This window comes from Trachurus trachurus (assembly GCF_905171665.1).
Source record: "Trachurus trachurus genome assembly, chromosome: 8".
Taxonomy (NCBI): Eukaryota; Metazoa; Chordata; class Actinopteri; order Carangiformes; family Carangidae; genus Trachurus; species Trachurus trachurus.
The window spans coordinates 24,851,951-24,867,577 of NC_139905.1; the positions used below are offsets into that span (position 1 = coordinate 24,851,951).

Genomic DNA, 15,627 nt, shown 5'->3' on the forward strand with positions numbered 1-15,627 from the left:
TAACGGGATTGACGTGAGCCGTGTATTTATATTATTATCTACAATGCGTTTATGAAAAATATGGATCCGCCTATACACGTGTCTAACAAAAGTGACCCGATTTTACAGTGAAAACAAAACAAAACGCACCCCACCAGAAGCGTCCATGTCTTTAATAATAAGACGTACGTGCACCTGTTGTGCTTTAGGGCGGATGAGGAATAAAATGTGTCGGGGTCATATAGATTTTGTGAGCCATCACGGACAGTATGCTGTGTCTGTCTGACCGTGTGTGTTGTAAACAGAGGAGCCGTGTCCCGCCTGTGCAGAACAATCATCTCCTCCATATTCGCGCTCGTCAGTCAGGTGGGCGTGTTCCGGCGCCGCCATTGGTCGGACGCTGTTCCCCTTCCTCCCCGGCTTCCGCTTTCTTTTCATACGCACGCCCAGCCACTGAATAATGATAATAATGATCAAGATGGCTACTACAGAATACTCCTTGCGGTAGCTAACCACCAATTTCATGGAAGCTCTCAAAACTGCGATTTCTCACAGTTTAAGTCCCCCGCGGGTGACGGGGCCACGCCACGGATCGTACTATATGGATTGAAACGGGCGGGGAGGAGATAAAAGTGTCCGTGTTGTCTGCAGCAGCACTCGGTCTAAAGGAAGCTAGCGAGCGGAGCTACCAGCTAGCCGTACTTGTCGACCATCTCCAGGTTTAGCTCCCCAGTCAGTCAGTCAGCGGCGGAGGAGCGTGGCGCTGCTGCTGCCCGTGTTTGCGTGCGCGGCGGACGGACGGAGAGCGTCGTCAAATGGCCGAGCCCAGGAAAGTGCCGTTCGTCACCATCTCATCCTTCAGCACCTCGCCGCCGACCCCCGAGTCCAGCAAGAAGCGCCGTCGCGAAGATGAGGCCGTCGTCGACATCACTTTTGGGAAAGATGGAGGTGGAAGTAGTGCCGCCGCCGCCGCCGCGGTGGGGTCAGGAGGAGGTGGTGGCGGAGGAGGAGGAGGAGGAGGAGGAGGAGGAGGAGGTCTGTTCGGTAACGCGAAAGGAGGCGACGCCGAGACCGGGGAGACGAAGCCCACCGTCCGCCTCAACCTCCCGCTGACCGAGCCCAATGAACGAGGGTCCGCCGAGTTCAACTACGGCGAGCTGGTCAACTCAACTCTTTCTACTACTCAGGTTAGGACAGAGGAGACACAGTAGCAGCGGTGGTAGCAGGGCACCATGATAAGAGCCGGAGGGGCCTAACCTGGCACCGGCTCAGCGGAGGGGGCGACGCTGCTGCTGGCGGTGTCACACTGGCCGGTGTTGTTACTCAGCCGGCAGCAGAGTCAACGGTGCTAATAAGGCACTTAACGTTAAGCATACAACTATTGCGACTAGGTTTTTATGTTTGATAACCTTGGGATTCATTAAGACACGCAAGGATTCGCGTTGGAGGTGAAAAGTTATTCATTGCATTTCCTTCCGACTGGAGGCGTGTGTGTGTGTGTGTGACAGACAATGGTTGTAGCAGATCCGGTGATAACCTGCTTTGTAGTCGCTAGTGAGAGTGAAACTACAGGAGCACTAGATCTTCCTCCTCCTCTTCTTCCTGTTTAACACCGCGTTGCTGTCATAAGGGATGGATAGAGATAGATAGAGATAATGATATCCATGTTTACAACTTGCAGCATCAGCTGAGCTGGTTGAGTGGGGGGTTATAGGCTTAGGCTTACTGACAGTAGAAGACTGTCAGTTCAGTGGGGGTTTAATCACCCTGTATGAAGGACTGTAGCTGATGTGTTGTGTTATTTGATTTTCAGGCACTTAAGTTAAATAGTTGAGAGTTAGTTAGTTTAAGTTGTAAGTATAACTTAAATGTTGATGTGAAAACTTTTTTTTTTACAAATTACAATCTTGTTCTTACTATTTATTCCAGTCTTACCTTAATGCAAAATAATGCACACGCCTGTCAAGCTCAACTCGTTAGTTTGCAATGCAGATGTTTCCTTTTCTAAATTTCCTGTTTCATTAACCCTCAACAACACTAGGGAATTTTCTCACATGTCGAATCACTCCGCTCAGACCCACAGGAGACATTTTACAACTGTTTTCTCAGTCTGAGAAAACCTGACTGATGAGTTTCGTAGCTCTTTGTAAGAAAGACATTTCCTCTGTGAAGAAAAAACATCTTCTTGTTTCTGTTTCACCTCTGATCCACTTTTCTTGTTTACGTCAGGTAAAGCATGCAGGTTCCACAGTCCCCAAAGGACTCGCTCCTCCCCTGGACCCCAGCGACCCCTTTGCGGACGATGAGAGGGAGAGACGGGAGGTGGAAGCGCTGGCAAAGAAGTTTGAGAACAAATATGTAAGTGTTGTTTCTGAATGTATTGTTACAGCTGCAACTGTCTGGATGTCGCGCCCGCCAGATATATATTTGTTTTCACGGTTTTTGATCTCTGTGTTTTTCTTGCTGTTGCAGGGCGGCGGTGGTGGTGGAGGTGGTGGAGGTGGAGGTGGAGGTGGCTCGAAGAAGAAGAAAAAGGACAGAATGCAGGATCTCATTGATATCGGATACGGCTACGATGAGACCGACCCCTTCATCGACAATTCAGAGGCTGTGAGTTCTCTTTTTTCAAGCACACACATGTTAATTTAACGGTTTAATGGTCAGTCCTAGGTTAATTTATTAAAATGTGAAATTATTTTACAACATTTGTGCCCCTTCAAACATTTAGAGGTTTGTTTGTTTTGGTAAAAATCCATTATTTGCTTTGTCCACATGCTGTTTATCCTATAACCAATGTTGAACAATCACACAATGTATCGCAGCTCAGTAATCGTACTTCTCTCCTGACCTCAGTATGATGAACTGGTACCAGCCTCTCTCACCACAAAACACGGAGGCTTCTACATCAACACGGGCACTCTGCAGTTCAGGGCGGCGTCTGACTCCGAGGGAGAGAACGCAGGCACTGAGGATAATCACTTCAAAGTAGGTTCTTGCTGCTCTGCACTTATCGGGAACAAAATCACTTAATACATACATATTCAAGTGCTTCAGTGTTTAAAGTGTCTCTTTAAATGAAAACTCCTGTTTGTACACGGCATTAATCACCTTCATTTTTGCACCCATTTGTAGAAGATGAAAGATGGTGAAGAGCGTGCGATAAAAAAACGGCGGAAAAAGCAAGACGGAGTTCTGGAGGAGAAGAAACCGAAGAAGAATAAAGTACCAAAGTCGGGGTGAGGTTATAATATGTTTTCAGTGTTAAATCAGAGACTCATTTCTCCAATATTATGAGGTATGAATTACAAAAAAAAGTAATTTCCTCTTTTCTAAAGTCTGTGTGGTAACTCGGTTAAAGGTATGATTCCATGCTTCTGTTATTGGAAGTCAGTCAGATATGTCATGATTTCCCATCTGCACCCCCAGCCGCTCTTGTTTGTCACAAAAGGAGGAAATTCATGACAGATGACTTCCTGTGCTGGGTGATTAAATATTTTTCTTCTTCTCGCCTCCTCTGCTCTGGCAGAGTTTCAGCCCTGAATGTTCATCGACCAGAAAAGAAGAAGAGGAAGAAGCTGATGAAGGACTCTATCCACCTGGCCAACATGCTGCGCCGCTTCACCAGGGAGAAGGAGGAGATGCGCAAGAAGAATATGGTCACCGCCGGTGTGCCGCGGCCCGCCGCCAAAGTGCCCAACGCCAACAGCGCGCTCCTCAACGCCCACCCCAAGGCCGCTGGCGGCAACGACTGCAGCATAACCGACCTGAGCGCCGACCCGGCGGTGATGTCGCTGCTCGGCGCGGCCAATAACGACATCCTGCAGGACATGATGGGCGACCTGGACTTTGGGATGCTGGACTCCCCTCAGCCCTCCAGTCCCACGCAGGGGGAGAACGGCTCCTTTGGGATGGGACACAAAGCAGGCGGCAGCAGAGCGGCGCAGGGCAGCATGATGACCCCTCCCCCTCTGCCAACTGGACTCCCAGCCCCGCTCACCAAGCGCATCGAAGACCTGAGAGCGGTACGGACTTCATTGGATCAGTGCAGTTTAAATAACTATCTACAATGTAGTGTTTGGCACATGCTTTGATCTTAGTTAAAGGGATAGTCCAACATTTTGGCAAATTGGCCCATGGCAAATGCAGAGACTGGTTGCCGAAAAACTGCCCCCGACAGGAACACGCATCAGCGGTTTTGCATGAATTTACCTCGAAAACAACTCAGTCTCGTAACGTTCCGTTATTATCTCATAGCGTGGTGAATGTGCAGCTCACAACTTGTCCACGAGAGCGTTTTGAAGTTGTTGGATTGTGTAGTTGATGAGTTTGATGAGGTAAACCAAGAAATCACATTAGCCTCCGTAGCGTAGCTCTGAGCAGCTCACGGCTCTGCTCCGCCGTTCTAAAAATAGCTTGCACCGACAATTGAAGGTAACTGTACTCCTAAAACTATAGGGATTATAGCAATGGGCCAATTTGCCAAAATGTTGAACTATCCCTTTAAACATTTTTCTTCATTTTTCTGATGAAATGTTTCTAACCGGGCCGGATAAGATGAGACAAAATTGCACAAAATTAGTATTAAACAGAAATGCAGTTAGAACAGGGATAAACAGTGTAAAACAACTCAGCAACCTTCTGAAGCCATAAAATAACTAAAATGATTTGCAAACAATAACTTCCCGAGACTAAGACACTAACATCTCATCATTTTCCAACACATCAGAAGAGCGAGCGTCCACTTTCTGAAGCAGTAAATTTAAGACGCCTTTCTGTGTAATTTTAGATTTAAGTGTCCAGGCAGAGGAAACATAAAATGCATAAAATCTGCATTACCAAGTGGAGTGCAGACTCAAGGAGCTGTTAAAATGAATCCAGTGAACGTCAGCGGCACCGCTCAACACATTTTAGCTGAATACATTTCCATAGATAATGCGGCTGTTAACCCAGGTGTGACTTTACAGATAAGTGCGCCAGCGTTCGGCTCGGGTCACAGATTCAAATCTATATTCTCCCTCTTATTATGTCTGTGTAAGCTGAGGCGCGACACTCCTGTCAGAGCAGGATTAACAGACTCCAGATGATAACACTTGTCTCTTGTCACAGGCCTCCCGTCTGTTCGACGAAGAGGGCCGGAAGAAGTTCTTCACACTGGACATGAACAACATCCTGCTGGAGTGAGTGACGTTCACATGTCCGCTGTTTCAGACGGGAAGTAAAACAACAAATATGAACCCGTGTACATCTCCCTCTGTGTTTGTGTGTTTCAGTATTGAGTTGCAGGTTCAGGAGCAGCCGACAGAGGTGCGTTCAGCCGTCTACTCCCACCTGGAGGCCTTTGTGCCCTGCAATAAAGAAGCTCTGCTCAAACGCCTTAAGAAGCTCAGTCTCAACATACAGGTGAGTGGGAGTACAAGAGAAAAGAGCCAGTGCCACCTCATTTCAGACTGCCGTTTGCTGCTGTTTGATCATTACTAAGCGGTTTTGGAAGGATACCGGACGTGCTTTATAAAAAGCGTCCTGTGTGGGGTTTGTTAGACTAGAGTCGTCACGCTAAAATGGCAGAGGAGTTTTCATTTTGTCAGCGGAGAGGCTGCGAGCTGGCAGGTGTGTCTAAATGTAAAAATGTGAGAGCTCAAAGTGTTGTTATCATAGCTGTTGTGTCTGCTGGCTGTGTGCCCGTTATCTGCTTCTATATTTAGCGTGACTGTGCTGGCCTCTGTGTGTCTGCGAGTGTGCGATTTCTGACTGTGCTTATCCCCTGTCTCCCAGGATGACCGTCTCCGAACGCCCCTGCTGAAGCTGAAGCTGGCAGTGTGCAGCGTGATGCCGGAGCAGATTGCTCGGTACAACATGGACTGTATAGCTAAAGTGGCGAAGTAAGGACACGTCCTGTAGCTCTTAATTTTGAATCTCCACCGTATCCCCCTGCCTTCAAACGTATTGTCCTCCACATTGTTTAAAATCGAGGTGTGATGTTTTCTCCGTGTGCTCGCAGGCAGCAGTCCGAGGAGGGAGAGAAGAACGGATCAGAGGACGACGACGACGAGAAACCAGGGAAGAGGGTGATGGGGCCTCGAAAGAAGTTTGTCTGGGACGACAAACTCAGGTCGGTGTCTCAGAGGAAGCTCACGAACGATCAAAACTGTCACAGTCTCTTTCCCTCTGTGTTGATTAGTAGTTTATATTTCTATATGTTTTCCAGGACACTGCTGTGTAACCTGGTGCGGGTGAAGCTGGGCTGCTATGAGCTGGAGGGCAAGAACTCGCTGTCTCTGGAGGACTACCTCAAAGCCTTCATGGAGACGGAAGTGAAGCCTCTCTGGCCTAAGGGCTGGATGCAGGCCAGGTGTGTGTGTGTTTACCTGCTATCACAAGAAGACAGTGTTTGCACAGAGTCGAAATGCAACATAGCAGCAAAGCTCATAGATTATGTTATGTCTCATTGAGCTTCTCTTTAAACACGGGGATGATGGAAACTTCCAATATAGTCATGGAATCTTTTAGCCGACACCATGCTTGTTTTATATGACACAATAATGACTAAATGTTAATCCCATAATGTTAAAGAAACCAATTAAATATCCTATACCAGACAGGAGTTATTACTGGACAGTGCCAGAATATTACACAACATGCAAAATGTGATATAATGATAGTGAGCCACATAAAGAAGAAACAGGTTGTGGTTCTGGAATATGTTTATTAGTGTGTAACATGAGTGTTTCTGTCCACAGGATATTGTTCAAAGAGAGCATCATGGCTCATGGACACCTCACCGGCTACACGTGAGTCATGCAGCCTATTGTTGACCAGAATTCTTATGACTGAGACTGTGTTATTTTATCATGTTCTCACTCACTCATTTTGTCTGTTCACTCCAGAGCGAAGAAGAAGATGGTTACGACTCCCAAGGCCAAGCCAAAGGTCAGACTTTTAATTAGTTGTACCTTAGAAGTGGTTCACTAAACGTGCTCGCTCGTCTGTTTCACTCTGTTTAGTTTTTGGTATCTGTGTTATTATTTGGCTCCTTATCATGGACACTTAAAGGGATAGTTTAACATTTTGGCCAATTGGCCCATTGCCATAATCCCTATAGTTTTAGGAGTAGGTTCGTTACTTTTAATTGTCGGTGCAAGCTATTTTTAGAATGGCGTAGTGGAACGTTATGAGACGGAGTTGTTTTCGAGGTAAATTCATGCAAAGCGCTGATGCACGTTCCCGTCGGGGACAGTTTTTTGGCAAGCAGTCTCTTCATTTTCCTTGAAAAAGTTTGTTATTATCTCATAACGTGGTGAATGTGCTGGTCACAACATGTCCACGAGAGCGTTTTGGAGTTGTTGGATTGTGTATTTGATGAGTTTGCTGAAGGAAACCCAAGAAATCCCATTAGCCTCCATAGCGTAGCTCTGAGCAGCTCACAGCTTTGCTCATCTCCGCCGTTCTTAGAATAGCTTGCACCAACAATTAAAGGTAACAATTAGGACTAAGGAATAAGACTATAGAGATTATGGCAATTAGCCAAAATCTTGAACTATCCCTTTAATCTAACACTCATCAGTTACTGAGTCTTTAAAGCCCATGATATTTAGTGTTATGTTCACATTAGGTTTAAGAGTCCTCGGTTTCTTTGATAATGTTTTCTTTATTGGACAAGGGCAACATGATCCACAGCCCTTTGTTTAAAATGCATTTTAATATTCAGCCCCAAACCGACAAAGCAGAGTAGATTTCCTTCCTTCTGTGTGTCACTCTCCTGCTGCTGTAGCTCAGGAAGGAAACACTGTCACTGGAAACTAAAACTACATTTTAAGTCTCATAATACCTTTAGTTCAAGTTTTAAACAGAACCAGTGGATTTAATTCCCCCCTATCTGCTGCAGAAACTTGGTTGGATCAGAGCAGCTAAAAATAATCTTTAAATGAACAGTCTGTGTCATCATGTCGCCTCTCCTTTAAATCCAGCAGGAGAGCTGCCATGTTATGTAATATTCTTTGTTAATGTAATTTCTGTGTGCTCTTTAAATCCAGGAGGCTGTTTGGACTCAGCGTGCCCCACCCTCAGCAGGCGCCACTCCTTCCCCCGCTGCCCAGGTTGCCAAGCGACCACCTCAGACGCCGGCTGAGCCCATATGCGTGGACTCCCTGGATGAGGATCTGACGGCGTCCTCCCTGGACTCCATCTCCCAGGCCCTCGCCATCCTCGGCAACGCGGCCAAGGGCCTGGCCCAGGGGGACAGCCCCCCGTCCCCCGAGGGGCCCCGGCCGGCCCCCGCCCCCTCCGCCTCCTCCCTCAACGCCTCGCTGCTCATCCAGCAGCAGAAAAAGAACTCCGTCGGCACTCCCAGCTCCAACGCACCTCACTACATCTCTACCTCTTCGTCTTCCTCCACCCCTCTGTCTCGGCCGTCCTCCATCACGTCCTCGCCCCTGGCCGCGGTGCGCGTGGACGGGATGGGGGTCGTCAAGGGCACGCCGCAGGCACACAGACACTCAGTTTTGACCGCTCAGAGAACTTTGGGTGTGGCAAAGGCCAACATGCCCGCCTCAGCGGCGTCACCTAAACCGCGTCCACCGCCCACCGCTTCGCCCCTCGTGGCCCCGGGATCGAAGGCGGGGGTCTCCATCCCCACCTCGGCCCTCCTCAAAGGCAGCAATAATAATAAAGCCAACAGCGGCGACGCTCTCATCCTCACATCGCCTCTGTCTCGGCCGCACGCCCTCTCGTCGCCCTCGCTCCTCGCCACCAAAACCTTCCAGACGCCCCGCCTGCCCCACACCCCTCAGAGCAAATCCTCCCCCTCCCTCTCGCTGGTCGGAGTCCAGCCGCAGCCGCAGTCCAACTTCATCACCCCCATGCACGCCACCCTCACCAAGTCCACGCACAGCAGCATCGCGCCCATCGTCAAACTCACCCCCCGCACGCCCAACCCCGCCGTCACCTCCGCCGCCTCGGCCTCGCCCTCCATCTCCCTAACCCCCCGGTCTCAGGCAACCCCCACCATCCACCAGTACTCCCCCAAAACCTCAGTAGGGTTCCGCCCGCAGTTCTCAGGTGCCCAAGGAGGGGCCACCAAGCCGGGGCAAGGCAGCTACACTCCTCCAGGCAGCCAGAAGACCCCCAACAACAACAGCACCGCCAACACCAGCCTTATGAACACCTCATCCATAAGCAAGCATTCAGGGTCCATTGCCTCCCCCACGGTGGTCTCGGCCAGCCCAGGCCAGCGTCAGAGGGTCGGGGGTGGGGCACCTCAGGGGGCCAAATCTGTCGTGTCTGTTTCATCGTCATCCGTCTCTTCTCAGTTGCCACAGGTTTGTACTGACAGCTTGTTGAGATCACTGACCAGCCGTCTGTGCCCCCGCCACCCCCCCAACCGCCCACATGATGTGTCAGTCGTTTAGTAGTTTGACCTTCGTCCATCTGATACCAAAAAAAAACCTGAATGTTAATGTTTCAGGAAAAACAGCTTAAAGGGATAGTTCAACATTTTGGCAAATTGGTCCATTGCAACAGTCCCTGTAGTTTTAGGCGTAGGTTTGTTACCTTTAATTGTCAGTGCAAGTTTTTTTAGAACAGCAGAGCAGAGCCACGAGCTGCTCGGAACGTTATGAGACAGAGTTGTTTTCGAGGTAAATTCATGCAAAACAGCTGATGCCGTCTGGGGCAGTTCTTCGGCAAGCAGTCTCTGCATTTACCTCTAAAACAACTCTATCTTGTAACGTTCTGTTATTATCTCATAGCATGGTCACAACTTGTCCACCAGAGCGTTTTGTTGTTTTGTGTATTTGATGAGTTTGATGAGGGAAACATAGAAATACCATGCACCTGTGTTGCGTTAGCTGAGCAGCTCGTGGCTCTGCTCCGCCGTTCTAAAAATAGCTTGCACCGACAATTAAAGGTAATGAACCTACTCCTAAAACTATAGGGATTATGGCAATGGGCCAATTTGCCAAAAATGTTGAACTATCCTTTTTAATTAACATTTTTAATTGTGGTTTAGGCCAAGACATTTGAGTCTGAAATGGTACAACAATTGAATTAACACTGGAATAATACAAAGTAATGAAAGAAACTCAGTGGTAGTTCACACACAAACACACAATTTTAACTTTCCCTAAGTGGTGTGTAGCTGAGCACTTCTATTTGCTCAAGTATTAGATGTTCACCATTAACTCATGCAGTACTATCAGACTGGAACAGATGTGATAAAATTTGATTTCTGTTGCTGAAAGTCTTTGACACTTTGAAATTCAATAGCAATGTAGATTTTTCAGAAACGTTGTCCCATGTTGCTCCTGACGACCCACAGACCATGATGTGAACAGTGTTGTTTTCCAACATAAGTAAACTAAGGTCTGTGTGTCAGAGAAGTTGGGACATTTAGCACTATTGTTGAATTAGTCAGGCAAACTCCTTCCACTGACTCGAATACGATTTTACCTTCATTTTGCTGCCGCCCTTCACAACACTCATCTACAACACTAATGGCCTACATCACTAAACCAGTGGAGGCACGTTGTGTATTTGCTCTCGTACTGTATTCAAGAACAAATCTGAGTTACTTCCTCCTAACTCTCCTCCTCTCAGAGACATCTGTAGTTACTTTGTGGATTCAGATTTAACACAGATCCAGGAGCTGAATCAGCACTATGTCTCACATTCACTAGTCGCCACTTTTCCATGGTGATGGTTTGCTTGTTGTCTCTTTGACCCAGTTGCAGGCTGAATTTGTTTGGTTTCTGGACTATTGGGATGGAAGAAGTGATGGGCATTATTTTAACTATTAGTTGACAGAGAACTGTGTATAATCTGCTGATGAGTCCATAGTGGAAAGAAATCAGTCAACATTGATGACCTGACAGAAGCAACACATCTTTTGGTGGTTAAAATAAGTTGCCAATACAATGCTAAATGAATCGGCAAAAAATTCCCTGTGAGTTTACATTACGTACGTTTTGGTAATGTTTAATGGAGGTGTAATTGAGTGGTTTTAGACTTCAGTATAGGATTGGGGACTCCCTCTATTCTGAAATGGGTAAAGTGTGAAAACTGGGAGTTGGGATAGTTTCTGTGTTCTGCATTTTTTTTTTGTCAAACACTCGTAATATTTCCTTCCGTTGGCGCTCAGGTCTCCACAACGGGTAGCGGCGGTCTGCTTGGCTCAGCCTCGTCTCTTCCCCTGGGCTTCGGGATGCTGGGGGGCCTGGTGCCCGTGTCCCTGCCCTTCCAGTTCCCCCCGCTGCTAAACCTGTCCCAGCTGGGTGCAGCGGGCTCCAGTACGGTGGCCGGCGGCTCCGCGGCCAGTAGCAATGCATCGTTCTCAACCCTGACGCAGAGTGAGTTATCAAACACAGGACAGAAACATGGCTCATCCACACCGATGAACTTAAAATTATGCAACATGTAAAACTGGTGACAGGTACTTAATGTAGCGTAGGTTGAAAATATATTCTCATTGAGGTTATTTTCCACGCATTAGCCAGGCCCTGTGTATCAGTACGTTGCTCTGCTGTTGTCTGTTTGTTCCTGTGCAGGCTTTGTCGCGTGTTGTATGTTAGAGCATCATTTGTTTTTATCACCATATTGTGTGTCAGATGTAAGCTTGTGATTTTTTTCTCCTGTTTGACATTATTCCATTTTGTTTGCTCCATCCCCCCCCCCCCCAATTTCTCTTGACTCTGTTATTGGTTACTCTCCCCCCACCTTGTCACTCACGTGGCCTCACACCTCTTCTTGTCTTTATCTCCTCCTCTGTTTGGCTGTCGTCACCTGTCCTTCACCTCTACGCCATCTTTGCTCCTTTCCCCACCTGTCTCTTCCTTCTTCCTCTCTTCCTTCCCTCTGTCGTGTCGGCATCTGTTCCTCCCTCCCTTTTCCTCCTCGCTCCCCTGTCCTGTCTCCTCAGATCTGTATAAGAGTCTCCAGTCAGGGTCTCAGGTTGCTCTGCCTCCTCACTTGCAGCTCGCTTTCTCAGGTAAAATCTGCCCCCTCCTCCTCCTCCTCCTCCTCCTCCTCCTCCTCCACTACCCTCGAAGCCTGCTCCATTTACTCCCTCTGCAGCCTCTCTGTTGTCTTTCCAAGTGTCTGGTGTTCTGTGTCAGCTCGTCCTTTTCTGTCTGGTCCTGTTATGTTCTGTTCTCTGCTTGTCTGTCGGTGGCAGCATGCCTTTTGTATGGGGTCGTTTCGGTCTGTCTCTGTAACGTATCTGTGTGTATTTTTTTTTTTTTTTTTTGGTCTGTCACTGCTTTTCACTGATTTCAAGAACTGTACTATTCCTGTCCAGATGTCAGTCAAAGCCAGGGAGGCGACGCTAAGAGGAAGCCTCTATGATACAGCCGGACTCCTCCTCCCAGTGGATGCTGTCCAATGAAATGACAGGACGTTGGGACAAATCAGGACGGATCGAGGCTTTGGGTGACACATGGGACAGACCACTGAAGACGGGGGTCTGCAACACAGACTGGGCTACACACACACATACACACACAATACTTGATCTGAGAGGATCAGCTCAAGTTAACATTAATACCACAGTTGAATATAACTTTTTTAAACAATTTGATAAGTTTTAAATACTATTCTTCATAGAGTTGATAAATGAAATGACAAATACTGTTTGTCAATGTTTACAAGATAGACCTATATCACTGTGGACAGGGAGAAAGAATGAATGGATTTTCTAGGTGAGTGTGTGTGTGTGCGTGAGCACGTGTGTCTGAATGTGTGTGGCTGGTGGCGGTGAACGTGTGCCTTTGTGTGCCTCCCTCTCTGATGCATGGTCAGTGTGTCTATTTGGTGCTGTTTTTATCATAATGTAATTATCACTGATACCTGTAAGAAATGTAAACTGCAAATTGTTGAATTTGAGCTTTTTTTTTTCCAATGAAAGATGTAAACTTTTTCATTGTAATTGAATTCGTCAATGAATTCGTTTCTGTACAGAACTTTTAATTAAATTTTTTCCCTTCACACTGGTGTAAGTCGATGTGATGCAGCTGATGCTTGTAGCATTAAAAACCATGTTTCCACTGGAGTCCCTTCACATATATTTAAAGCAGAAGTAAGCAGAATGTTTGTGTTAATATAAGTCTTAAATAGTTATATTTTCAGACAGCAATCACTTATATAGAGTGTTTGGTCTGAAACACGGGTCTGTCAGTCACTCTGCTCTGCTGTAAGCCGAGGAGAAAACTTTCCTTGTATCCCACAACCTTTATCCAATGAGGAGAGAGAACGGCATAAAGGGGCGGTCCTCTCTGTGTGTGCAGCCAAGGGATGCGCGTGAATGTGGTGACGTAGGGAGTCGGGACGAGGGCGGGGGCTGCTAACTCCATCGGCTCACAGGAAGTTAGCCAAAACGACCGGGATCGCTTACTTCTGCTTTAAAGGTAACACACTTAAAACTGGGGCACAACACCACACATAAATAGGCAGTGTAGGTTTAATCGAAACCTTGATTTGGCTATTAACAAATCAAATTTATTAATGAACCTCAACATGAAACCAGACATGACAAAATTTTGAAAAGATTTATCAACGTATAATGAATGTCAAGTTTCTGAAATACCTTGCGACACCAGATCAAAGTCACTGACGTCCAACAAATAACAAGAAAGACAAAAAAAAACGAGGGAAGGGTCATCAGTCTAAGCAGTTTGTGAAAAGACGTAATGTGAAGGGTCAAGTTGAACTGGCAGTATGAGAAGGTCAGGATTGGCCGGCCCTCCTGGAGCTTCTCCCAGATGCTTTTCCCCCTCTCTTGACATTGTCACTCCACGTTCCACATTTGGAGCCTACTTGACCAGAGGCCTGGTTTTGTCATCGTCGCCACACTGGTGGGCTTTGTACTTTTTCACCTCGGCCATGTACTTTGACCAAGCATCGCTCTTGCCTGGTTCAGCCTGGAGGAGGAGGAAGAAGAAACACAGGTGAATCAACTGGATGGACTCAAAAAATACACCAGGATTATTCTGACAACACTAAACCCACTTACTTCTGAGTCCTGTTTCTGCTTCTTCGCAACCATGCCAGTCTTTAGGAACACACCGCCTCTGCGCTTCCCCACCTGGGTTAGGGGATAGAAGACTGAAACCGTTATAGGAGCCCTTGCAGGTGGACTGCCAATGAAGGAGACTACACCAGAGCAGAAGGTCTATATTTAGTCTCCTGCCGCACCACCAGCGAAACCATCATCATTGAGGAGCATCCCCCAGACTAACTGGACTCATCTACTTGTTACACATTGCAGTGTGAAACAATGCAAAGTATAACACTAGCACTGGCATATGTGTGACATGTCACTACAATTAACACTGGCCATTGGTTCAGGGTGTACTAACTCAAGAGCCAGTTACAGTAAGGCTGTCAAACAGCGCATGGTGCTTTACTGTGTGTCTGTGCGTGTGTTCAACTACTGCTATCTCATCTTACAACTGGGCAAACCCCTTACAAAGCTCGTCACGGGTGGGGGCTTCTTTTCCACTGATGTCTGTCCTTGCTCGGTGGTGGCTCGCGCGTCTCCACCTGTTTGCTGCGTCTCCTTTTTCCTCCTCTCCTCCTCCATCTTCTTCTTGAACATCTCCATGAAGCTGCCGTCGTTAGCGAACGCGTTGCCTCCGGGTATCACCCCCGGGGCCGAGCCGGCGGCCAGAGCCGGGCTGCCGGACGGCGACGCGGGGCTTCCGCAGCTGGAGTCGCCGCTGCTGCCGTCCGCCTGCGTGTGAGGTTTGCCGTGTGCGCGCTTCGGATCCATGTCTCCTGGGCGTACTGTTCATACACAGGCACAGTCCGGCTGATAAAGAGCAGTGTGCGTATCCGTGGGTTTAGTAGTATGGCTCGAGAGAAAGCAGCAGTGCCGACACGCCGAGAGACGGGCTGGACCCCACCCGCGATACGATACAAAAAGCTGTGGAGTTGGTCGAAACAACCGCGCAGCCGGGTTTAGAAAATGAGGCAGCTTGTAAGAGATAAGGCGAGATAACTGGGAAAAAAAACACGTAACGTAAAGACTTAACCGTGGCAGCCCTTTAGCGCACTCCCCGAAACAAAAACAAAAGCAGGCGCTGGTCCGGTGCTAACGTGGCTAACACTGCGGGCTAAAGCCCAGTTGAGTTCAGGCCTTTACGGGCGAACAAAGTCGATTCAAATCTCCAGTTCATGTGAGAAATGCATCCAAATATAAAAAATACACACGCGGCGCACGACACAGTCCCAATACCTGCAGTAAACACCGAGCTGGTCCCACACTTAAATTATGCTTACTGCTAACTTTCGCCATCTATCACTCACTGTCCGCCATGTTTAAGTTACTGAGATGACGTCACGCCGCGCCTCTTGCGCCCCCTGCTGTGGCGGGAGGGAAAAGAAAATACAGCAAGCTGGCCTTTTTTTCCCCCAACTTTATTTTTTATTGAAGAAAACCGCCACAGAAATACAATTTGTTCAGTTGTTGCATTTGTTGTCGTTCTAAACATTCTGCTAGATGATAAAACAAGACAACAATGACAACGTAGAGAAACAGTTCTCACAGTTCCTGGCCCTGGTGCAATCAGGCTTTTTAATTATTCTGCATATTGTAGATGGGCTGCCAGACAAATGGATTTCCCTTTCTGTTTAAATAAAGTTTTCTTACCTTATCTTATTATT

The 15,627-nt window shown here is 47.6% G+C and overlaps 2 protein-coding genes across 2 annotated transcripts; one reads left to right on the plus strand and one right to left on the minus strand.

Annotated features, from left to right (window-relative positions):
- The first annotated feature begins 467 nt into the window (after nt 1-467).
- On the plus strand, nt 468-12,933 carry LOC310990691 (ubinuclein-2-like). Its single transcript, XM_083978169.1, has 17 exons — nt 468-1,166; nt 2,209-2,337; nt 2,488-2,589; nt 2,833-2,964; nt 3,112-3,215; nt 3,506-4,001; nt 5,086-5,156; nt 5,250-5,379; nt 5,752-5,858; nt 5,978-6,088; nt 6,185-6,328; nt 6,717-6,767; nt 6,864-6,906; nt 8,010-9,293; nt 11,111-11,318; nt 11,888-11,956; nt 12,266-12,933. Exons 1-17 carry the CDS (start codon nt 795-797, stop codon nt 12,310-12,312), a joined length of 3,600 nt encoding a protein of 1,199 aa, XP_083834295.1. The 5' UTR covers nt 468-794; the 3' UTR covers nt 12,313-12,933.
- A 541-nt stretch (nt 12,934-13,474) lies between these two features.
- trir (telomerase RNA component interacting RNase) lies at nt 13,475-15,287 on the minus strand. The gene is made up of 3 exons (XM_083977431.1): nt 14,432-15,287; nt 13,976-14,047; nt 13,475-13,883 (listed from the first exon to the last, which is right to left on the minus strand). The coding sequence occupies exons 1-3, from the start codon at nt 14,732-14,734 to the stop codon at nt 13,776-13,778; spliced, it is 483 nt and encodes a 160-aa protein (XP_083833557.1). The 5' UTR covers nt 14,735-15,287; the 3' UTR covers nt 13,475-13,775.
- Nucleotides 15,288-15,627: the final 340 nt, after the last annotated feature.